Source organism: Rhea americana, unplaced genomic scaffold (assembly GCF_003343005.1).
Source record: "Rhea americana isolate MKP2758 unplaced genomic scaffold, rheAme1 scaffold_82, whole genome shotgun sequence".
NCBI lineage: Eukaryota > Metazoa > Chordata > Aves > Rheiformes > Rheidae > Rhea > Rhea americana.
Window position 1 is genome coordinate 3,423,232 of NW_028187001.1, and position 26,637 is coordinate 3,449,868.

The 26,637-nt window shown below is 38.8% G+C and overlaps 1 protein-coding gene across 1 annotated transcript in view; it reads right to left on the reverse strand.

Moving 5' to 3' along the window:
* MAP7D2 (MAP7 domain containing 2) overlaps nt 1-26,134 on the reverse strand; it is an 83,197-nt gene extending 57,063 nt beyond the window's left edge. The window contains exon 1 of the mRNA XM_085323164.1: nt 25,934-26,134. Within this exon, the coding sequence (XP_085179290.1) occupies nt 25,934-26,134 (201 nt within the window). The remainder of the gene's footprint in view (nt 1-25,933) is intronic.
* Between the last annotated feature and the right edge of the window lie 503 nt (nt 26,135-26,637).

Genomic DNA, 26,637 nt, shown 5'->3' on the forward strand with positions numbered 1-26,637 from the left:
GACAGCCACTGACAGAAAAAGAATTCTCAGCTTGTTTTTATTTAGACCATCAGCAATTCCAATATACATTTTTCTTGTAATCAGTGTATTTATTTTACTACAAAAGTAGATAAATCACTATTACTAGTTACTGGTGTAAGCTTGTGAAAAATTCAAAGCATATAATATACAGCATCCTTCACAAACACTCAAACAATTGCAAACGAGTAAGCTTGCAACAAAGAAATACTGAAATACTGAAAAAATGAACTTGCTGTCATCCTTAGCTGAAGCTGATCTGGCCCGACAATCTCAAAATCCCCCTTTAAGGAACATTTTTCCCCCTTCTCACTCCACACTCACTTGCCTGCAAAGAATTTATTTCTGTAAAGATACTATTTCTGAGCCCTCAGACAAAGCTCTCTACTTTAAAACTTTAAAGACTTGTTTCCCACATTTTATATAATGACATCTGTTCATGCTACACAATTTGTTTGCTACATCTCTTTCCAAAACAAGTCTTTGGGTACCATAGCCGCTTCAACACAATGCTCGGAAACTGAGAGCAAAGGGCTTGCTGCAGTACAAAAGCTTTGTACAGATGCAGAAAACCTTCCCCTGGGAAAAAAAAAAAAAGAAAAAAGAAGAAGAAAAGAAAAGAAAGAAAAAGAAGAAAAGAAAAAGAAGAAAAGAAAAAAAAAGGAAAGGGAGAGGGTGAATGGCTTAGTTCCCTAGCAGGCAGGCTGCAGGCGCTGCAGTCTATTCTTGTCAGTTGGGAGAATTCAGCAAACAGAGCAATTCAGGAAGCTTATTACCGGCTCAGTGAGCAAAAGGAGTTAATACACTTAGCGGAGTCCCAAGTTACGAGCCAATTAAAGCCTTCATACTATTGTGCCGCCTCGCTGAAAGTGATACGAAGGAACAGAGTCAACTTTGCTGATCTGCTCCCTCTTTATAAATAAGACCAGACCAAAACAAAGAAAAGAAAATAATAAGAGACCAGAAGAGTCCCTACAGTCACTAGTCCTGCAGCCATTATTTCAACAGAAACAGCAAGTACACCTCCTGAGCACCTGTACTGGGAACAGATGCTGTTTTCACTTGGTGAATAATGTGATTATCTTAACATTACTAATTTGGGGTGAGCTTGCACACAATTTATTAAAAAAATACCCCAAATCTCTCTGTGCTAACTGATGTTTTCATAGCACTAAATAGCCATTTTTTTGCACTGCTTCAGTTGTGCTGAATAGTATCATACTCTCAGCTATTAGACATATTTATAGCAGAAAAAGTAATTTGKATGCTACTGCATCTACTCTATAGCAGCTCTGAATTCAGGGACAAAAATGATTGTCTAACATACTTAGGGTGTTGTTTTCCTGTTGCTATAAGACAATCAAAACCATACACATTGAAGTATTGATAAACATAGCTATAGATCTGGTTAGCATGATCTTCTGGCAAAAAGTAATTATATTGCTATCATTTCACAAGGATCCAAGCAGGGGGAGAGGGACTGGGCCAACTTACAGCAGCTGAGCAAGATGGTATTTTTGAAAACTGCCTTCTGGTACTGTGGAATCTAATCTGCATATAAAAAAAAAAAGAGAGAGATTTTTCTTTGCAAATGGAAGGGATCTTCACAATTTTATCTACATGCCTCAGCCAATGTGTTTGAGATAGCAATGATTGTACCTATCTGCTTCAGAAGGTGTGGGATATTCATTTGGGCAACAGGAGCTTGCCTCATTGTTCATAACCACTAAAAACTATTGCGAGGTTGATCAAACAACACAATTAAAAAACTGCAAAACTATGAAGTCTCATCCAATTCTTCCATTATTCATTACATCAGAAATAGGCAGCTCGACATAAGGCATTCAAGCTGTTATGGAATTTATTTGTAAATGTCAAATCAAGCTCCCTCTCAGTATAACAGCTTTTCCTGGGGAGTCAATTTATTTAAAAATAAATTAAGACATTATCATACCAAGACATAATTATGGGACTTTATATGCAGTTGCAATTTGGAGCAGCACAGCTGTGCTATTAGACTTCTATATCAAAAAAAGAATTATTAACCATCACATTAAAATTTGTAGGCCCTATCATGAGTGAGGGAACCTATATATTGCATAGCTAGATGTCTTGACCCTGGCAATGGATAGAGTCCCTTTACTGGTGTCAGTAAGGCTCTGTGCAGATGCAGAAATCCACCAATGGCCACATGCAAAGCCGTGCCACAGAGGAGACAGGCTTGCTTTGCGTAATGCGGCATTACGGCTACCCCTGTGAAAGGTGTTTGGAAGAATGCAGCCATTCAATACAGCATTTCAGCAGCGTGTATATACACTTCAAGCCTGCTCAGCACTACAGAAAGAGATCAGAACAAGACATTATCGTCTCCACAGACAAAGTCCATTAATGTATCTGGTGTAGATTACACACAAGCAGGGTAYTTGAAAACACAGCTTTTTAAAATTACTTTTTAAGGCTGTATTACGAAAATGTTCATCCTACTTACCACACCAAAACAGTTGAAGTAAAAATATTCGGCTCCAGAAAAAAAAGTACTAAATTTGAGGAAGCACGCTAAATTTGTGTACGTGCATATGCGCACACAATCCTAAACTCCAGGGTACGCCTCAACCAAACAGCTCAGACCTACAAGCAGCTGGCATATTTAGGGATTTCCGCTTTGTTTTGTGCACGTGCCCAGCAGACCACTCACCTTTTCTACCTACCCAGCGAATGAGACTTTGCACAGGCTTACAAGGGAGAGAGGAGCAGGCGGACCAGCCCGCGCATTGGGAGAGGCACTGGGAAGTGTCACCGTGTCGGGAACGCTTTGATCGCGGGACGCCCGAAGCGGCACACCCAGCTTCACGGCCCCGCGGCCTCTCCGGCTGCGTGACCAATGAATCACAGATAGGTGTTTGGCAGATTACAGCAGGCAGCTACSTCTGACGAGTGGGAGAGAGGCGACAGCACAGCTCTTGAGACAGAGGCAGGTGTTGATCCGCCTAAACGAGCGAATTTCACACCCAAGCCACACAACCCGATGGGCCTGATTTAGGATTTTGTCTAAATGCTTGAATTTCTTCTAAAATACAACACTACGTCTGAACGTGACAACTAGCTTCCTTCAAATGTTAACATCTGTTGTAATATTTYGACTATAGCAATCTAAAAATATAATTCCTGAAGAATGCCGTTAGGTAAACCAAAATCAGGGGCTTCGTGGCTCTACAGAGCAAGGAAGAAGAGCATTTATTTGACGCAAATTAGATTTGTTTTATTTTACATGTTTTTATCTTCTTTGTAAAGATAATGCTAGAGATGTTTGAGAACACTGAGGAGCATGATAAAGCATACAGCAGCATCCTCCGTCATCTGCACACACAAAACCACACTTAAAAATCAGACCAAGCTAAATATTTTGGCATATAGAACCTACAGAAGAAAGAACATCTCTCTGATAGTCTCCAGAGGCAAAAAAAGCTTTTAAAAATGAAAACAGAAGCAAACATGTGGGAAGAATAAGGTAAGCCATTATGAAGGCTTAACTACATGCTCTTAAAATTTTCATTTTTATTCACTGCAATCTCCCAAGTCCTAGTTCAGCATACTTTTCAAAGCAAGCCAATCTTTTATAGTGATACAGTGGAAAGCCCCTTAATACATGTATCTCAGTGCCCTAAAGGGGATCAGAGTGCTGTGCCACTTCTCAAGGGTGAAAACTTCAGTCCTTTGATGTTGCTGTACTCTTACGTGTGTTATTAACAGCAGTTCTTCCAAAGATCAAAAAAAACTAAAAAAAGAGACCTGCTCAAGAAATAATGTACAACATCACAAAATTAGCCTGATTTATAACAGATAAAGAGCAGGCAGTGCACAGCTAGAGTTAATGTCAACCAAAAGAAGCAGGCGACATTTAACACAAGGTTAAAAATCTCTGTATAATAGCCTAGCTCAGGAAACCAGGGCCAGGCAGACGGCTTTCTCAGGGCTGCACAGGGAGATAAAAGGGCTACACTGTAAGGAGGGGGCAAAATGCTATTGTCTGAGATGTGGCAAAGCAGGGAAAGGATCCCTCTTTCTTCTAGTCTTACCTTCAATAAGCATTCACAAAGCAAGCAGAAAATACTTCCAGAGATGTCAGGATCTCAGACAATGTTTTCCAATCCCATCTATCTGACAGAACAATTAAAGACTAACTTACGTGCACCACAGTGATACTTGAAGGAAAACCAGGAGGTCCACGTAAGAGACATACAAGAATTAGATTTCACTAAGAAATCACTTTGTCAGTGACAGTTCAAAATTACAGAAGAGCAAATAGATTCACAGAAGAGCATGTTCTTGATTTGAACTGGAAACCAGTAGAACTAGGCATAGAAACTGCAAGCATATATTGCTTTTCTTTGCAGAGATCAGTTCTGAAAAGCCAGGACATATGGCAACTGCACATGAGAAGAAATAAAGATGTGGATATTTTGAACAAGATGGAAACCAAGCAAATACAATACTGTTATCACGTGCCTGAAAGCAATAACAAATAGCTTGCACTACTTGATTTATAAAGCCAATATAGTAAGAACCAATAGCCTTCTGAGTTGAAAACAGGCTTCAAAAAACTGAATTGTCTTTGGGAGCAGACTTTTGTTGTGTTCATACTGCTGCACAACTACATACAAGCCAACCAATTGATAACGTAGTGGACAAATCACAAGTTCCTCTGCTAGAGAGAATGACAACATATATTTTTAAATAGCATTACTGTAAATGTTTTGAGATAGCTTATTAATGAGAATAAAAAAAAATAAAAACAAATATTTAAGCTCCTACCTTATGGAATAAAGAAAGAAGTTTATATTCTTACCTGAATTAAACCACTCTAGGATTGTCTGATTAAAGTACTGCATAAGGAATAAAACAGGAATAGTTATACAATTAAATTTTCATTCTCAAATTACTCCTAGTTTTAACAGGGAATTGAAAATGCTCTGCAAGTCTACACTATCTATCTATCTATATTTTATATATATATATATATTATATTTTATATAAAAACTGGATGATTAATCTGTGCTAGGGAAAAAAATACAAGAATATCCAGTAGTCTTGTAGACTTTATAAAAGACAGTATATTTGATGAAATTTTTTCTTGTTCAATGCATTTCTGCGTAAGTTTATTGCAAATAGAACTGGGGCTTCACAGTGCAAATAACTGCAAAAAGCATTTATAAATGATTGCCTATTTCACATAAGCAAGATTCTGGATAAAGTTAAAGTTTCTACAAATTGTCTTTAATAATTCTAGCACAAAATATAGTAATATATAAGTATATAAATATATATTCCATGTATTACATACAATTTAGAGAGAATCTCCAGCACAAACATTCAAAAAAACCCCTCACTTGTGCATGTTGCATAGAAAACCCCAGTAGACAAGCAGCCTCTGAACAGTCAATAATGCTCATCAATCAGAACAGGAGATTGTTTGCACCCATGACCAACAGCAGTTGCTTTGTGAAGAATACAAGAATAAAGTAGCAGCACAATGATCCTGGCTTAGCCTGACAGCCAGCCATCAATAGCTTAGGGACTTCCGACACTGAAGTGCGTGCTTCAGTGTCCTTTCCAAATAATTCTCTGCAGTTTATTGACTTTTCTTGAGCAGTGACTAGACATTTGAAAACACTATGAAACTCTAAAACCCCCTTCCAAAAGAGGTAATTCAAAATCCCTTACTGTTTACAGTTAACTCTTGCAGATACCACTCCCCGTATGCATTGATCTATACCTATAAATCCTGAATTTTATCTGCCATTCCACTACTCAATCACTCAATACTAATTCTTTTGAAAAGCTTCAATGAACATCATACTAAGACTACTCTTAAAGGCCTATCAACAGAAAATGTTGCCTCCATATTCAGTCATTTTTTCAAAATCTTTTATGAATATATTTAGCAGGAAAGGGCATTCAAGGCATTTGAGAATCTCTGATGAGGGATCCTGTTAATAGCTTTCAGAAAATCCAAATGTATGCCTTTAACTGGATCATTCAGCTCCTCATATTTGTTGACTTCTTCAGAGAAGTTAAATTGATTTGCAAGATTCAACATCTCCTTACAAAAAGCACACATGCTCTTCCTAGTACATCATATTTTGTCTATTCAGTTTTATGCTAGAAAACTAGGATTTGTTGCACTTCAGTTCTCCAGATCACCCTCAATCCTTTGTACTGAGGCTAATTTCCTCTGGCATCAAAACCAATTTAAGCAATAAATTAAACTATATCCCACTGAAAGAAAAACTTTGATGTGAAACATTCCTTAAACTCCTCCACACTTAATACTGATGTAAACAATTAAACTTTAATGATACGGTCTTCTGTTTTTTGACTCTTCCCTTCCCACGAAGATCATTTACCAACCTGCCACCATGTCTGGCAGGGTTGGTGTCTTAGGGGTGGGAAAGGGGGAAGAGGAAGTGTTCATTGTCAATTTTTTATGCCTTTAGCAGTTTGCGCCTCAAAAAAACATTCCTGACTTGTAATATCACTGTTTTATATTTAACTTTCCAGAGATTACGTTCTCTTCTATATTCTCATTTGGATATATTTTCCCCAATTTACTCTGCTGTTTAACCACGTTTTAAGGATTCTGTGGAGAATGAAAGTAGACTTACCCAAAGAACAAAAGGAAAAAAAAAAAAGGGGGGGGGGGAGAGGATGTTACTTTCTATTTCCGAACAAACCTGCACAAAGTCTCTCAGATGGGCTCAGAGGTTCCATCCTGCAGTAGAAACATGAAATAAAAGGTAGTCCCTGCCCCAGAGTGGTGAGCATAGAAAGGCAATGGCTGGAAAAAGTGGTCAAGAATTAAAAATTAGCTATGTATGTGACGGGTAGTGTGGCAAAAACTTAATTCATTTATTCAAAGCACCAGAATTTTGAAGCATAAGTAAGACAAACTCTACAGCTCAAAATGAAAGCATAAAGCAGGAAAAGGAGTAGAAAGATCTAAAATCCAATCTCCATTGCTAGGATTACATAAAAGCTTGAAACAGAAATCTCAGAGTCATACCAGAGGAGAGAATGGTTATTCCAAACTGAAGATGAGGCAATGTCTGAACTTCTACTACAGCAGCACTGAAGGGGCCTGGTTTAATAACCCCAACGTCAATAATAAAAGAAAAACCAAAATCAGGTTCCTTTATATCTACTCAGTGTCTTCCTTCAGCTAGTTTCTTTTTCAAAATGAGAATTTTGCTCTCTACTTACTCCCATTAAGACTTAATTTCCTTTTAAGCAGGGGTCTCCACAACCTGGTAAGTATGTGACTCTCCAGTTAGAACTGGAAAAAAAAGCTTACATTCAGCAGTACCTGCATGTGCACATGTACCCAACATGCAGGTTTAATTAATGGAATTAACTTAGCAAGTTAAGTTTTAGTCCTCATTAAATATACCTAAATAAATATACCAATTATATCACTGATTAATCCAGCAACATTTCCTTCTTTTTTCTAAACACTTCTCACAACTACCTGCAATTTCAGTAATAAAAACACCCTACTTGGGTTAACAAGCATAATCAAAAAGACACTAAAATCAAATACCCGAAGCTTTAGATTCATATGAAGTGGCCAGGCAGATGAGAAAGCTGATGCTCTGCATGAGGTGCAAGCACAGAATTAGAATACAGACATCTGAATAGCTTAAAAGCAAATAGCACAGCTGCCCTAAGAAAGGCAGGTCCAAGTGAGATGAGAGCCACATTAATTCACACTGACACTGATTTTTTTTGGAACAAAGTTTTTCCAAATGTTTTGCTGAATGGCAAGCTTCTTAAGAATCCATACATATGTTTTTAGCTTATACAGATCCTGTTTTAGAACATGGACAGCCGGTTCACAAAATGACCATTCCTCACTTCCATTTACTATATTGCCAAAAGCAAAACCTCACAAATACTGTTTGCTTAAGTAGCAAACATGTATCCACGACAGCCAAAGTATGTATGGACAGTAATTTATGATTAAAACAAGCTTTTCTTTCAGAAACAGAGAAGGGATTGCATGCTGTAATCATTTTAAAGCTATATCAATAGAGCTATTAAAGACACCATCCCGTGAAATGTGCCTGGCTACTTAAATGAAAGAGCGATTATCAACCAACTCAGTGGCACCAAACCAACAGCCTGCAGGCTGTGTGCTGCCCGTCATACTATTCACACAAATCACTGGCTGCTTCGCCCTGCCTAGACAGAGCATCTCACATCAGACACCAGGGAAGGGTATCAGTGTAGTGAGAAATACAGCAGCTGGAAGCAGATTGCTGCCACTGGAAGAAGTCACCTTGGCTTAATCTTTGCGAGCTAGTGAAGGGTTTCCAAGAAAGGCAAAAGGAGGCTCCTCAAATTCCTAGCCAGTAGTGACACACTCCTAGATAGGGGAAAACATGAGAGCAAACTGGAAACTAAAACTTTGCAACACATATGATAAATCTGACTTCTAAAGAGCATCCAGCCTCATGCCCATCGGCACACTGACCGCAGGTTCAACACAGAGTGAGGGCTTTCATTTATGTAGTCAGCCCCCTGCACCTCCAGAGCCCCCCTGAAAGTCTGACCAGTGGCAGAGTCTGGCCAGCAGGGAATAATGTGATTGTTATAGGTGTCAGCATCTAATGAACACGGGCAATGGTGGCCCACAAATTGTTTCCTAAGACACCATACACTCCATTATAACAGCTACGGAAACTTCAATTTACAAGGCAGGGTAAAATTCATCTTAACTAATTTTCATTTTCTCAGACAACATGCACCTACCTCTAAGCTAGCAACTCCTGCCTCCCTTCTAACTCGCTCTCTGGAGAGAAAAAGGTACTTCCAGGACAGCTCATTTCCTCCCAAGGAAGGAATGCAGAAGTGCCTATTTCTCTACTTACAGGGAGTCTAAGATGACTAGTGTGGACACAGATGTTGGATGAATTCCAGCAGAGTACCTAATTGTGCACAGTAATGCAATTCGTGCACCCTCCTGCCAAGAAGGCATGAGTAACACACAGGACAGGAGGATCTTCCGTATGTATTTTCAAAATGCCACCTGTCTTCAAATGCCCACTTACTAATACACCTGAAAAACAATGTTGTGGATGCAATAGCAATATAAGCACTTTCTATTTAAACATTCGGGGGAGGGGGTGCACAGCCTCAAAACCTTTTTTTTTTTTTTTTTTTTTTTGGCTGATGAAGGAATATAAGGCAGCAGAACATCAATGCCTTCAGGGGAAGAGACATTTAATGAAGAATTTCCAAATAAAGATCAAAGGCTTCTAAAAGAACACATTAAAATCAGGATTTCCAAAAGATTAGACTATCTAAAGCTCATATGTTTCAATTTCATTATATATAACTGTATCCCAAATCATCAGCCTTCGGGTTCTTGCATGAAGGCAGCACTCCTTCACTACAAGAGGAACAGACCTTGAGGGAAAGAAAAGACAGAATATCAAGGCTTTGAGAGGAATGGAAAATGTCAATTAAAGCATTTTAGCAGAGGAACTAAAATATTAGGTAGTTAATTTCCTAATTATCTCCTTGGACTTATAATAGGATGAAACATAGCTTCAAAACCTCTTTCAGCAAAAAGGCATTTGCTGAAACACAAATTCAAGGCATTTTAAAAAAACAGAATACCTAAAATGTTTAATACAAAGAGAAGCTAATTTTTGATATAGTACTGTCAAATCTGCATTTAATGACATTTTCTTTGCCTATGCTGAGACAGTGTAAATGCTCCTTAGAAGGTATTGTTTCCCAGGAAAGAGTCTATTCTCAACAAATTAATGCAGTGATAGTACTAGCTTTCTAATATAACCTTTCAGGTTCAGAACTTGCTCAGGCTGCATGCTCAGAGCAGCATGAAATAGAGAGTATTTGTGCTCCATTAACCATAGAGACAAGAGATAAACCCAAGGAGAGCTCAGCATTTTCATAGTTTAATGAAAGCACAGCAAGAGTGATTATCGAAAAAGGTCACTAGCAGACAACAGCAGTGCAATAATGTTAACCAAATGCGTGACATTTATATAATCTTAATCTCATTTTCTCTTTTTTCCCCAATCACAACAATAAACCCCATTCAACACAAGGAAAATACTATGCTTTTTTCTTTGGTCACATTTTCTGGTGATCGGATGAAAAACAATTCTGAGGAAGTACATGATACTTCTAAAGAACACTTTAGAAATATCTGATGCAATCTATCAGCAAAGAATGAAGAAGCAGCAGTAAAAATAAAGGAATAACCTTACTGAATTACATCGTTATCTCTACATGCAGGATGAAATATTTTTAATCAACACACCTAGCAGATGTTCCGGTATGCAGCCACATATATTGATTTGTTCCATGATGACTAAGATGAAGCAAAATTCTCATTTTTAAAAATACTTTCACAAAAATAAAAGACTTAAGATAAAAATCAACATGCAAGAGTTACTTGTCTCTACATTTACTATAAATATTTAATAGGACTGTAAGAAATTCTATCAGTTCCTCTCTAATGTAATGATATTTCTTCACAGAATATATATGGATTCTGTTTTAGGTTGCTGTTTTATCAAGTCTCATTTTGCTCAATTTTACCTGAATGCCTAGAATGCAAAAATCCCATTCTGTAAAAGATTAATATTTAGCAATGATATCACTGATACTTTCTGATTAGAAGCTTTTACTAGCAATGGTAGAAACAGCAGGAAAAAAAAGTGATTTTATTAGATGAAGAGAATTTCCACATCCCTAACTATTCAGTAGAGATAAGAACACCTATGCCTGAGTGCTTAAACTATAAGCATGCACCTGCACACTGTCTTCATATTAAACTGAACAATAGGAGGCAAGTTCTGTTAAAAACAAAAGAACTTGCAAAAACTGTAGTGTAGAGCAGATTTTACTCCAAGGTCCTTTGTCACTGACAGATATTAAATGCAGAGAAAACAGGAATGCCCTCTCTTTTCCATCTTCTCTTTGTCCTTCATTTTACACCTGACATAAATGGAATAAGAGATACTGGCCAAAACTACATTCAAGATTTTTCCCATGCAAACTATAACTATTTTTAGAAGAAATTTGATCCTCTCAACCACACAGGAGGCAAACTTGTGAGGCAGGAAAAATCTGTATTAATCTTTCCAAATGAGCAACCTACATCTTAGTCAATATTTAGTACTCAACAGTCTAAATGCACTATAGAAATGTTTATTTCAACAGCAGAAGGTGTTCTTTCAATGGTTGAGAAAAGGAAAGAGGATGGATGCAGAAGTGGCACAGAGATGAAGATGAGATTAAAATCAGAGATTCAGGGTTGTACTTTCATGCTACATCCATACTATCTTTAAAAAGACATGCACACACACAAATATATATATATATACACACACACACACACATATATATATATACACACACACACCCTTTACCCTGTTACAAAAAGCATGCTACATAAGTACTACAAAACATTAACAAATATACTGCCTGTGTGAATTTCTCAGAGCTTTGACACTAAAAATAGTAAGCTTCATTCTAGCTTTTTATTTGGTATTTCTTTCAGATTCACTCTTTAAATACATATTTAAAGCTTTGTGGATAAAAGTAGAATTGATTTGATTAAGTGTATCCACTTTGAAGTATGTATGTGTGGGGAATATTTGAAATGGTGATATTTCATATTTCATCCATTTATTTATATAGACAATTGCAATCTGTCTGTAACCACAAAATAAGCAAATAAAACCACCCCACTCTTCAATACCACATTTATTTCTTGAAATTCAAGCTATTTGAAGAGCTCTGTGTTCTTCTAGGAAAATCAAGTCATGGCATTGATTCACAAATTTTCTTTCCTTGCAAAAACTCACTAAGCCAGCTAGGTAGAAAGGGAATATCAGAGAAAATGTCGTAAGTTAATGGCTTCAACTAATGTTTTTTTAMAGTAGAGCACTCAAGTTGAAGGAAAAAAAAACAGTGCATTATGAGAAGGTTTAAGAAAACAATTCCAATTACCTATTATTGGTAACAATGTATAGATAACTACAGTCATGTCTTGCTAGTATGAGCTACACAGAAGAAAATACTATAAGCCTACAAACATTCTAGTTTATGTAGTTTCCCACAACAACACAACCTTGTGAACTTCCGATCACCTTCACCAAAACTGCTCTTTAGAAGACATGCAGCTCTAGAGAAAAAAAAAGCACTGAAAAGCACTGACTTGTCTATGTACATCTGAAATGGATTTTTCCCTGTTTGTTTTCAGAAGACCTTAAAAGTTCCTAGATAAAAGGTAAAAGCTAATGGTCTCCTTTCTTAGTAAGGAAGTTCTCGATGGTATGTAAGTTAGCTTCTTCATGGTCTGCATCAGTCATCTTTTAAAGCTCCCTACAGAATAGCTTAACATGGGCATAAGACAACGATACTACAATATTTTGCATAAAAGACCAGGGAAGATTTCTGAAAGCAGAAGCTTTGCCYGATTGCAGAGAGTTGAGTTGAACCTCATCCTGCCTCACACCTGGTTATACCCCAAAGAAAGGCCCTTCCCTAACACGCATGGAAGTTCAGTATCTGGACTTTGAACTGTAGCTATCATCTCCTCACATCCCTGAAATCAAGCCTAAGATGTGCCACTGTTATGGGTAAAACTTCTTCCCTCATCACCATGCTTATGCAAGCATGATCCTGAGGGATCAATCACCTTCAGCTTAAGGTTATTTCCAGAGCCTCTCAGGAAAATGTACAGTTTCATACTTGTCACTTCCTCTTCTTCCTAAGCTGAAGTGCTCTATTTTGCAGCTATCTTTGCCAATATATACCTCTTTGTAATCTATACCCTGCCTCCACATGTGTATGGACACAGTTTAAAATATTTTTGCAGATATCCCCTGCCCACACACATTTGTCCACCACTGTTACTCTGTTAGTCAAATAAGACTCGTAAATTGCTACTAAGTTAACTATGTTTTCAAGACCAGACTTGCCTGTAGGTGAAAGTAGTAAGGGAAGTGTCCAGCTTTCTCAATAACTTTACCTGAATAACTTCACAACTTTCAGTGAATAACCATATTCACTTGGATTAACTTTCTATCTCCTACAAGCGTCTGTGCAGTACAGAGAATCTCACTCCCAGCTTTAATTTGCTGTTCTGCCAAGCATTTTAAAAAGCACTTTTAAAATGCTCTCATGCTATAAACAAAATGTTAAAAGAGCTATTATTTTTCCATATTTAGCAAGCAATCTGTGTAGGAGATGAAAATACATACCATTTTCAAAGGTAAAAAAACTTTAACAATATTTTACCCAATACACAGCATAGGGCCTTAGGTTTTTTTTTTTTATTATTATTATTATTTATTTATTTACACTCCCCTGCACTTTCAGCCCAGAGAAACAAAACAAGGCTAAAATCAAGAATAGTTTTTACAATGATTGTGAAAGCTCTTAAATCTGAAACAGAGCAGTTGTACGTGACTTCAGATACTGACTTTCCTCCAAATATACTGAAAAAATTTGCTGTCAGGTATCTGAGGCTTTGACAGTGGATTCTAGCTGTGGTTCCTTATCTGAAGCACAGCTCAACTAGATAAGAGAAAAAGGTGTTTCTTCAGATACCTATTGCATATCCCTAAATATCTTTTGAACTTAAAGCCCACACCTCCAAAGACAGCACTGAGAATATATTTGATGATGTTGGTGGCAGCAGAACCTCTTCTGTCCTCTCCTATCATCCTCCGTAAAACTCTTATAGGAAAAACAGGAAAGCTGCTGCTGCTGCTAGTTCATTGACATAATACACTTCCCACTGTTAATTTCCTTTCTATTAAATAAGTGGCAGAAGACTCCATCAGCAAAGTCCCCCATACATCAACCTCTGAAGTTTCCATGTGCAGCACTTTGGCATAGCATGTGCCCACAGTCTGCTATAAATCCCAGAATGTTCATACTGAAGAATCCAACACTTGGTAACAGCGTTATGGTAGATGGTTTCATCAGAGAATTCAAACGATCAAGTTGGCATCTGACATTTTTTCCTTCACAGAGGAAGTTCAGAAAACAACAGGAAGGGATACTATATCATGCTCTTCACAGAAGCTATCCAGTAGCATCATTTATTTCTTTATTCCCTGGACAATGCAAACAGGTGAAAACTGAGGTAAAAAGTCAACAGCAGTATATGAAAGAAGATTGTCCATTTAAATATACTTCCTGGATTTAAAAATTGGTAAATATTTAACAACAATTGCAAGAAAGCGCATTCAAAAACATGCTAGCAGCAGCACTATTTACTACAAGAATTCTGAAAACTGCATACAATGATTCTCTTTTATTTTGGCTACTTTTAAGAATCACAAAAGTATGTATCCTGGACCAAAACAGAATGGGAAAAAATATATAAGTGGTTAAAAAGTATTTTTAATTAGTTGCTTTTACAGCAGCTTTACTTTCCTTTGCTGGAATTGTACCAATATAAAACTCTGGCTAACAAACCTAATAATCAAGGTTGTCAGATTAGGCAAGAGCAGAAAGAGCGAACAAGAACTACAGAAGTTTTGGACACTGCACAGGACAAAATCTCCACAGAAGGCAACAGCAACAGCTGCTATTCCACTTTGTTCTATGTATCCAGAGATCAGCCTTAATGTTACCTACTCAGTGCTTCTTGAAATTTAGTAGCTACATCCACCCTGCAAATCCAGGAACCATACTGAAACACTTTTCAAAATAAATTAGACATCTGAACTTTTATTCCCTTCCTCCTTCAAGAGCTAGAAAAGCTCTCAAAGAAAAAAAAGAAAAAGAAAAGGAAAAAAAAAAGAAAAAAAAAGCTTTTCTAGAACCTTGAGCTGAACAAAACCACCCCGAAGAGTGGTTGCAGTACAGCAGCACACCTGTACCAAAGTATTGGTACTGTATTTCCTTCCCAGTAAAAAACTTGGGTCCCAATATCCCATGACTTTATAAGACTAGCAACTTGCTGAGTTGCCACAACTGAGCTCGCTGTTCCTCAAGGCTCCCTGCATCCATCTCCCTTGTTCTTTTCTGCTCTGGACACTTCTGCATGTCATGAACTAGGATGCAGCTGGTCCCTTTCCAGACCTGTACATGAGGAAGTTTGCTTGTTTAGACTATAAGCACTTGGTCTACTGAAAAGAGATTACCTGTCCACAAACCCTGCCTCACTGGAAAGACACATTTATCAGAAGTAGAGGAAAGAGCATTCTCAGCAGYGGGCACCTGACTATGGAGCTCCTTGCCAGGATCGATTAAACAGAGACTATGCTCAGACCAAAGTTCAAGACACACCTGTGCAGAAGAGGTTTCTGTTTGATAACAACAACAGAAAGCACTTCTGCTGAATACAAAATCCCAAATCACACTAAGGCAGACAGAAAGTTAGCACTTGCACAGTAATCCTGCACTCTTCCAGAATTTTATTTCACACCTAGAGACAAATCAAAAGATAGAGTCAGGGCTTGAAAAACCTGCCTATCTAGAGCAAGTGAAAAAGTGACGGGGATGAGTAGGTTGAGTTGGCTTAAGTAACAGAAGCCAATAAATATTTTGGAAGGGAGGAAGAGTCAGCCAAAACTACATCCCCTTCTATAAGAGAAAGGTTGGGAGAAGGATGAGTAGGTCTGCACATACGTGAGAAGGATGGCCTTCCTGTACACCTGAACTGACAGCAGGACCGAAAATGGATTCACTTAAGGTAACAGGCAATGGGACAAAGAAAATTAAATGCATTTAACCACAAAAATATCTGATTATGTACACTTTCTCTATGTTGGCAAGCAGGATTAATACTATTGACAAAAGAAGTTACTGATGAAAAATTCAGTATCCAGACTTACTACATGAGAACACAAAAGGCATTTGAAAATTAAGTTCTCCCAAACAGGCATGAAAACATGTAAAGACTCTGGAATTATTTCTGTCCATAGACAAAGGGACTATCTACCTGTAAGACAGAAATATTTCTGTCTTTGATTTTAGTACCTTTTCACTGATGTATTCAATATTTCTGAACCTAAAGGAGAAAGTCAGCTATCACCAGAAAGTGAATAGATTCTTATACCTGATTTGTAGACTCAAGAACAAATTATTATAATGTGTTTAGGTAATCCTAGAACCAGAGGCCAACTTCCCCACCACCTTGCCAAAGAGTGCTAGCTGGTACATGCCTGATGAGCTTTTCATCTACAAACCTGATACCGTCAGCCCTTATAAGTAAAGTGCATTCCTAATTCCTGAAAACCCCAAACTATGTATTCAATGGGAGCCACTCAAACTCTACCTACCAATAACTATAAATAGATTTCACTGTTACCTAAAGAACACAGTACCTAGCATCTGCCAGGTAACTCCAAAACCACCTTTTCACTGAATGATGCTGAAAGTAAAAGAATAAATTGGATTTACTCTCACAAGGCATAAAGTGATGGATGACACTGTAGAACTGAAAATAAAAATACAAAATGGGGGGAGGGAATAAAATGCATACAAATCTAGTCAAAATTAAAGCTAGCTTTTGGTTGCTGAATGGTTCTTCCTTATCCTTCTAACGGTCCTTCCTGAGGACTTCTTTCAGTTGTCTGGGTTTATGAAAGACTGTAGAGTATAATCAGTCTAAAATGCTACTTCTGAGAACCGACTCAAACAGTTCTCAAACGTTAGGACTGAAGGTCAGTCAAAAGCAGAAATTATGTCTTCCAATCACTAGCTTATAGCATAGTGATTCTGACTAGAGTTTTTTTAAAGATATATATGCATTACCAGAAGCTACCCGGATTCATTTCAGCACAAACTTACCATTACGAAAGGATCTTGAGGACTCATCCTCCTCTACTTCTCTCAGCCTATGGCTTAAAGATGTATATCATACTGCAACATCAGTTAATTGATAATTACTATGAAGACTAGGAAAACATTCCTCAGCCTACTTGGGTTTTTTTGTTACCTTTCATTTTCAAAGGGTTCTTTGATATGGTGATTCTTCATGTCTGAACTCTAATGCCTGAAGCAGAGGTTAAATAGCACACAATGCTTTTCCTTTCTGCCTTTTTGCTCTTCCCAGTCTCCTTTTCTCCCTTACAGGTGCCAGAAGAAAAATGTACTAGCAACTTTAGCCCTCTGGCCTCCTATTTCCAAAAGGCAGGTGGGCTGGAGAGAGCTCACCTATGCCTGCTAGGGGCCACCTCATGGGCCAGCCTCCCCCTAGCCTCATGCTTTTCACAGAATCACAAAACAGTTGAGGTTGGAAGGGACCTCTGGAGATCATCTAGTCCAACCGCCCTGCTCAAGCAGGGTCACCTAGAGTAGATGCACAGGATCCTGTGCATTGGGTCCAGGCAGGCTTTGAAGATCTCCAGAGAAGGAGACTCCACAGCTTCTCCAGGCAACCTGTGCCAGGGCTCTGTCACTCTCACAGTGAATAAGTTTTTCCTTGTGTTCAGGTGAAATTTCCTGTGTTTTAGTTTGTGCCTGTTACCTCTTCTCCTATTGCTTGTCACCAGTGAAGAGTCTGGCCTCATCCTCTTGGCACCCTCCCTTCAGATATTTGTAGACATTGATAAGATCCCCTCTCAGTCTTCTCTTCTCCAGGCTAAACAGGCCCAGCTCTTGCAGCCTTTCCTCATAAGAGAGATGCTCCAGTCTCCTTATCTTCCTAGGCCTACGCTGGACTCTCTCCAAGTCTCTCTTGTATTGGGGAGCCCAGAACTGAGCACAGCACTCCAAATGCAGCCTCAGTAGGGCTGAGTAGAGGCAAAGAATAATATCCCTCAACCTGTTGACAACACTCTTCCTAATGCACCCCAGGATATCACTGGCCTTCCTTTTCTCTCCCTCTGCTCCTGAGGATGGATGGAAGAGGGTCAGCTCTGCTGGAGTATGGAGCATGAGAAAGACTTACAGCACTGGGGACAGTTATATAGCTGGAGGGTAAAACAGGCCAGAGCGTGGGGATGTATCCTGGTTTTCTGGAAACATCCCTAGGTCAGTCATTGCTTGAACAGTAATGTGCAGGATGCTAGGAAGCTTACAGAATGCTTGCTGTGATCTTATATTCTGCCCCAGCGGTCTTCTACTAGCCACTGAGGGAGAAAGAGCAGTAGTGGAGACACACAACTGCTCTGATACAGCACAGCCATCCTTATGGCCTTGTACGTAGGCGTGACTGGATAGGAATGGGAAAGGAGGAAAACACTATTAGAGGGAGGAAACAAACAAAGCTGTCATATAAAAGGTTTGAGAACTAACGTAATAAGATGTCCCTTTATCAATATCATAGGTGCATAATTTTCAGCAACAAACTTTGCAACACAAGATTTATACATTGCAAGGGTTTTATGTAAACAGAGAATTGTGTAGTCTCATAGAACATTACCTTTGCTATTATAAACATCTTTTGAGTTACAGACCATGTAGTAAGCCTGTCACTATGCTTCAGGGAACATTTGTTGTATAAAGACTCCCTTTATAGTCTTCAGTTTGTTTGGGGCATTACAAACAACTCAGTCACGACAAAAATTGGATTTGAAAGTGGACGTGCTTATACTGTATAACGTGACTTTCAGTTCCATTCACATATCATTCAGGCACCTTCATCACAGATTAAATACATTAGGATTCAAAGACAGCCTACCTATTCTTTTTCATATACCCTTTAGCAATATGACATTTAAAGGAAGAATCATAGAACAGCTGAGGCTGGAAGGGACCTTTGAAGATCATCTAGTCCAAACTGCCTGCTCAAGAAGAGTCACACACAGCAGGCTGCCCAGGATCATGTTTGGGGTTTTGAATATCTCCAAAGACGAAGACTCCACAACTTCTCTGGATAACCTGTGCTAGTGTTCAACCACTCTCAAAATAAAGATGTGCTGTCTTATGTTCAGACAGAATTTCTTGTATTTGAATTTGTGCCCATTGCCTCTGACTCTGTCCTTGGGCACTGCTGAGAAGAGCCTGGCCTAGTCCTCTTTAAAGCCTCCCCTAAGGTATTTATATAAACCGATAATATCCCTTGAGCTTTTTCTTCTCCATGCTGAGCAGTCCTTAGCTCCTTCAGCCTATCCTTTCATGATAGATGCCCCAGTCCCTTAATCATCTTTGCGGCCCTTTCCTGGACTTGCTCCAGAATGTCCATGTCTCCCTTGCAGTGGGGAGCCCATATCTGGACCCAGCACTCCAGATGTGGCCTCACCAACACTGAGTAGAGGGGAAGGATCACCCGCCTCAGCCTGCTGGCAACACGCTACCTAACGCGGCCTAGGATGCTGTTGGCCTTCGCTGCCACAAGGGTACATTGCTGGCTCATACAGAGCAGATACAGTCAAAGATTACAGTGTAAGTATAGAGAGTACAAAGTGTCAGAAAAAAAAAATGGAGTGGGGGGATGACAGGGAAAACATACTGCAAAGGGAAAAATACAAGATCGCCCTCGGATTATAAAAGGCATTAGAAAACAAACCTCCTTCCCATTATTTATAAATGTCTCTGATAATCCATGCAGTCACTTCTGTTTCAGATTTTGCTTCAGTTACACAGTTTGATAATACCCCCCAAAAAATCCATCCTTTCTGCAGAATAGTTTTTATAAACAATCTATCTCCTAAGCATCATTCAAATATTTCCTTTCAGAGCCATAATCTGGCCTCAAAGAGTCAGGAAACACATCCTGGAGCATAACCCTGCAATGAAGCATCCTCTTGCAGAATCTGATGAACAATCCATTTAAGCCAAAAGAAGGTCATTCATTTATTTCATTGCACCATTAAACCACTTCCTACGACTCCTGAAAACTGCAATACTAACTTATAACCACAGCACTTAGCTTTACTAATCCAGAAGCACAGTGGAAATGCTCATAGCTATTAATAGATCATTTAGGGTAAGCTAAAGCACAGTACCCTATGGCTGAAGCACAGTACTAAAAGTCAAGAAACTAAGAATAAAACTAAGGCCCTGATCTCAATTCCTTTTAGGACAGTTAAAGGAAACCCAGCCTATATAACATTATTTTTAGAAATAGTAATTGGTTTATCTTCTGTCAACATTTTCAGAACCTCAGTAACATGTTTCCAGTCTACTGCCAGAGGTTTCTTCCCAACACTGAAAGTCAGGGGACATTCAGTCCATACACATATACTCGAGTTCCATGTTCAGCACAAAATAGGAAGTGAAAACTACTGGCGAGAGCAAGGTGAGCAGCCCTGGATGGGAGAAGGAAAGTGCTTCCAAAAGCAGCTCCACCACCAACAGCATCAGCTTCTGCTCTACTACCAACAAGTTTGCTTTCCTAGGTTATCCCAGGCCAACCCATCCGCTCCCACCTTACCAAGGGAAGCCTCTGTCTGTTCTACTGAATCAAATCACTAGTTGATATCATCCTCCTGAGGGAAGAAAAAATTAAAAATATTTACTTTTAAATATTTAAAGTCACAAAAATGATGTGTGGACAAACACTGCAATAATATCTTATTTTCCCTTTTGTGACAAAAGAAAAGGCCCTTTTTGTGTTATATGCCACATGAAAAAAGTAATTTTCTTTCGTATGATTGGAGTTTTATTTTACATACAATTAATTGTTATAAGTTTATGCTAAGTAAATAACCAAGGGTAGTTTACTCAGACTGGAGTTTTCCTTCAAACTATCACTTGATTTACTGCTTAACAAAGAGTGTACTCCTAGACTGCGTGGTGGAAGATCACTTCAGCGCTCTCTCCTTAGTTAACATCCCCAGGCATGCCATGGAGCCTTTAGGAAAAGCTGCATATTTCTTTTTTAATCAAAATCACATTAAGAATTTCAGCATTCCACCACACCTACAACCAAAATTAATTGCAAACTAGAAATATTTGAATGAATCTTTTTGGCAGTAAAGGAGAGCTCTGCTAGCTTCTGCTTGACGTAACACAAGTAATTTGATAATTCATACGGGTTGAACCAAGGAAGACATACTTCCAGATCTCACCTAATTGAAACAAAACCACAATATGCCCTCCAGCAAGTGGCATTAAAACAGACAAAGCAACCAGATACACTAATGTTACTGTTATTTTCTGGAAGATTTCTAAAATGCTTTTACAGTGGCATCGCCAAACTGATATGTGGTATCATGGACTTTTATCCAAAACATCCCTTTTCATCCTATTAAAACCTCAAGTAGAAGTGATAGATTTTAAAGCCTCCTTCTATTTATTAGTATCAATATTGGGGGGGAGGGAAGACCACTTAAGAGAAATTACTTAAAAAACAAAAAATGAAAAGTAGATTAAAAGTCTCCATATACACACTCTTCTTTTAAAATGGTTGTTTAATGTTGATCCATGACAGGGCACAAAATTATTTTTTCCTCCCATGCAAGTAGATGCATTATTGTGAAAAGACAGTCAACAAGCAGACAACTCTGACATGAAGGACCCACTCACAACAGACCCTAGACTAAGTGATGCCCATCACACAACACAAAGTTAATAACAGTTAATGGACAGGTCCTCTTGGAAGGAAAATGTAAACACATGGGACAGACTTTACAGAACAGCTTTAATTACTAGTGAAAGGACTGATTTCAAAAGTTTGAATAAACATAATTTTATCTCTTTTTACATTCAAAATCCAGAGAAAGGAGAGTTTCTAGATTTTTGGCATACCAGAAAATACAAAATTTGAATATGTAAGACTGCTCCAAAAAAATCTGTTTACTCTCATAAGGGAAAAAAGTAAATTCAGAAATGTATGTATGATGTAGAGGAAGAGATCTCTTCTGTTGCATCACTACAACAAATTCAGCTCAATTGTTTTGATGTTGTTGTTGTTTTCAAATGGTCCCAATCTATGGAAGCCTATATGCTATATTGGAACATAACAAGCTGCTCCTTCCACATGGTGAAGGAATTAATTTAATAATAGTGAAGTCTCAAAAAGGGAAGTTGGCTACTGGCATCTTTATTTATATGAAGAAAATAACATGCAACAAAAGTGAAAGAACAACTTTTGGCATATTTAGAAACAAACAAGCAGTTGAGCGTAAAATGATGTTTAATCAAACAGCTACCACAATAATGCCAGAAGTTGCAGACAACATGGGGAACACTTCTAGTCACTCCTGCTTTCAGCACTCACACTGAAAACCACTTAAAGCAAAGAGTCAAGACACTACGTAACTGAAGTTAACCCAAAGATCACAGAATAACTTTATCAATCTCAACAAAACAGGCATTTCAATATAGCACCTTAATTCTGCACCACTGGTCAGCTTCCTACTGACCAAATAAAATGGGCATGTACATATAATGACAGTAGCAAAAACCTCTACCTATCCAAATGCAAAAGAGAAACCTATGCCCAAGAGTTTAGGCTAACACTGATATATATATATATATAACAAACAAACAACAACAAAAAAAAAAAAAAAACCCAAACAATTCTAGTACTGAAGGAACTGTGTCTTTTCATTACTGCAATAACCTTTGCTGAGCTACAGTACTATTTTTTCTTCCACTGTTTACAGATTTTACCTAAGCGTTCCTTCCAGCCAGTTAACTTTTCCTTCACAGGAAAGTTAAGTTTGGGGGTGCAACACAAAGTAACAATTGTATGTAACCTGCTGTTGTACAAGGACTTACGTCGGTAAGTATACTGAACTGAGTATAACCTATCACACTCATCACGTGTTAAGTAATGATATCAAATAGAACTTGGAAGATATACAAACCTCATGAAACTTGAAATTTTCAGGCTGAGAAAGACTGTGACAGCCATTTAAAGAAGGAAGACAGAAAAACAGGGTGGAGAAAACCAGGCTTGGCTGCAACTGAATAGTGGTAACATTTCCATACTTTGTATCAGTTTCCTGACCAACTGTATTCCCCCCCTCCCCCCAGTTAAAAAAAAAATGCACTCATTTATAGAAATTCTATACAAATCATACATTTTTATTTTATTTCACCATATATTGGATGTGGAACTTAAACTGAAAATAAATGCTTCTAGGATTTGTTTGACAGTTTGAGTCAGACAGAGGAAGGGCAGAAACTGGAACTGCCTGTCAGAATTGCTGCAAAAACTGGATTTCATGAGAAGCACCAAAATAATTGGAACAGAGAAAAGCCAAAAAAACTACTAAGCAGTGGTGGCAGTGGGACAGTCTGGCACAGGAGAAGCATACATGAAGGAAATTAAAAACAAAAAACAAAACCACTCCACATCTTACTATCTGAACACAGCAATTACTAAAACACTTGCTCTTGTTTTTCTGTGCCCTTAAAATGCGTTAGTAAATGACTGACAGATATGAACAGCTTATTAAAAGGAATTCCCTTGCTGGTTTTACTCCCCATACATTTAAAGACTGATAGCTAAGAAAGCTATAATTATTTCATTATTAAGTATTATATTTATGAGAAAAAAAACTATACTACATAAGTCATCATATGATATTAGCATGCAGGATATATAGTTTCATGAAATATGTATACACTCCTCCAATTAGCATAGCAAGAAATAATCACTCAATATAAAATGCATCCCTGATGTATTTGCATTTCTGTCAACATGCCAGGCTCCAAAGCAAATGGAGGTACGTGACACTGGGCAGAAGTCTCATAAACAGTAAAGTTTTCAGGTGCCTCACTTCCGTAACATTTGCATTTCAAGGGATATGTCTTTTATTTCTCCAATTCTATAATTCAAAGGCAAGATATTTTTCTGCACTGCATTTAAATGAAACTTAGCTGGAAATGATTTAGTTTTTTTGAGGTTTTTTTTGTTTTTGTTTTTTTTTTTTATTACACAATGTATTAAGCTACTCTGAACTAAGACTTGCAAAATGGTAAATCATGTGGAAAGCAGCACATAAATTAATACTTTGGGTAAACAATCTTAAATGTCCATACAGGAGAGAATAATATAAAAGAAGAGTATTAAGTATACTTTCTTATAGCCAAAATGATTTACAGAGATCAGCTGGAAAAGCACTGTTTTTCAGGAAGGAAAAAAACATCATATTGAAAGAAATACACATAGCAATTTCTTTCACACAAACTCTGTTTGTGATATGTAGACTAAGTTGGCACAACATAGGATTGTTTTTTAAATCTGCTTTGATCAAAGTTTTCTGTAAGAAAACATACATACTGCCCTGAAAACCCAAACGTTCAATATTTCAATCTGTCAGAATATACGTTAAGCAAACCTCACTGGGCAACAACAAGGAAGATGACAGATTCAGTACTGAGTAGCTTGTCCTTCAAATGCTCTTTAGTCATTACTATTACTACAGATGGTGGCAGCAATAACGCCTACATTTCAGTCACCTGACACTTTCCCTTACAAAAGACTCACGCAATATTTTCTCAGGCTGTAGCATCTCTATTGTTTGCTGCATGGCTTTGATTTTTGGCAAATAAAAACACCTGATGTTTGCAAATGTTATTTGCTTGTGCCACAGAACTCTTCTCCCTTCTGCAGAATTATAAACCACTGAACAACAGTCTTTGCTTTAATAGTCAAGAGATGCAAATATCTTCCCTTTTCATGGGCTTGTTTGTTATAACTTGATCTTGGCAGGGCATCTAAAATGACGCATCCTACATCCAGTGCCTCACATTGATTGTCAGACTAGCAGTATCCTCAGTATTGGAGATCCCTAGAAATCAAAACTCTACTCAGATGCTGCCAGAGAAGCACAAAGCTTGGGAAAGGTGATGCAGTCTGCAGGTATTCAAACTTGACACTTGGGCATCACCCTTCTGCGGGACAACACACAACACAAGTAAAATGCTCTTGCATTTTACTTGGGGATACAGAGGAACGATTCTCTCTGTCCCTGTGAGCAAGACAAGGACTCCCGAAACAGATGCAAAAACAAATGTTGGAATTAAGAAAGCACGATTCCACACTCCCTGCTAACAAATGGCATTAGCAACTGTTGTGATAGCTACAAAATTGCTAAATTGGGCCCCAGAATTTAAAGTCTCATGCTTTGCTACAACAGATTCAAAACCCATTCACACTACTATCTGCAAGATGTGCCATACACAAACAGTCTTATCCCAGTGTGTCACATATTACCTTCTAGTAGTTGATTCAAACAGCAGATTTGACTGAGAGCACTCTGTACTGCAGGGCTTTGGCATTAGTGTTCAAATACTGATGCTTGACCAGAAGTGATTAGATCTGTCCATACTCTACAACACACTTCCCACTTGAAACCATCTTTAATTACAACACCACATGCTGCCTTTTCCATGGGTTCCCAAACTCATCTATGACAAGAAATAGATGATGCCCTGGTCTACACAGTAAACAAAGTTTTCTTGTAACATTTGTCAGAGCAGTTAGAAGGTATATAGTAGGAAAACACAAGAAAAAAAAAGTCTGTGAACAAGGCAAGCAAATACTATGCAGACTTCTTACACTTTGGCAGAGGGGAGTCACAAGTAAGAATTCTGTACACTAACTGTTTTCCTCCTTCTTTTCCACAGTGGAACATGAAAAACTGGACACCCAAGACTATTCAGCTGTAACAGATTACAGCAGGAGCTGTGACTGCTGAGCACAGGAGGAACGTGAGGGACAGAGAAATAGAAATGCTCCCAGCTCTGTCTTTGTCTCCTGACCCAGTACTACCTCAGAGAAGTTAGAAACCTGGATTCATCTTCCCATTCCATAAGTTTAGGATAATACTTCTTTACCTCCCAAAGCAATTATAAAGCTACTTTTGGAAATTAAAGTAGTTTATGAAAAAAAGGAAGTTAATTCTTTCTTCTGCCCAAGGATGTGTATGGCTGGCCATCCACAGAGCAAAAGCCCTATACCAGATAATTAAGGTAAAGTTGCAAGGAATAGCTGCCTAATTCTTTAATCACCATTCACCTTGTACATTGAAATAGGCAGAGGCCACGTGAGGAAACAGCAGTCAGACTCATCCTTATGAATCTGCTCTAATGCATACACGTGAGGTGAAGAGTTAAGGTTGCAACCACCAGTCTTAGCTCTGACATCTCCTGGTGCTGAAGGACTCGATCCCGTGCAGCTTCCCACATGCAATCCTTCCAGCAGAGCAGCCTTCTGCATGGCGGGCTCCACTGTATCAGGTAGGTGTGTGTGTGCGCACACACGCTCATCCCCTCTTCACCTCTGGAAGCTTAAAGTTACACTCACCAACGAATAGCAGTGAGCAGGGACCTTAAAAGGAGCCATACCCACGCAGAGGCTCAGAACTAGGCACATTCCAGCTTGACACCAGCTTAACCAGTTTGCTGCCTGGGTTGGCCAACCAGCACAGGCAGGCCCGGACACCGCAGAAAATTAGGCTTAGGCATCACTCCCTCGTATCTCTTCTCCACGTTAGGGCAAAAAGCAGGCTGGCAGCGCAGGCGGCAGTGGGGAAAGCAGCAGCGGCGGCAGCTGCACAGGCACGTGCCGTGCCGTGCCGTGCCAGCCCGGCCCGCCGCGGTGCCGGCCGCGCCTCCGCGGAACGCGAGCCGCCGCCCGGGGCCACAAGCGCCCCGAGAGCCCGAGGGAACCGGCCCCGGCCCGAGATGGCGGCCGGCCCCGCCGCCGCCGCCTGACGGGCG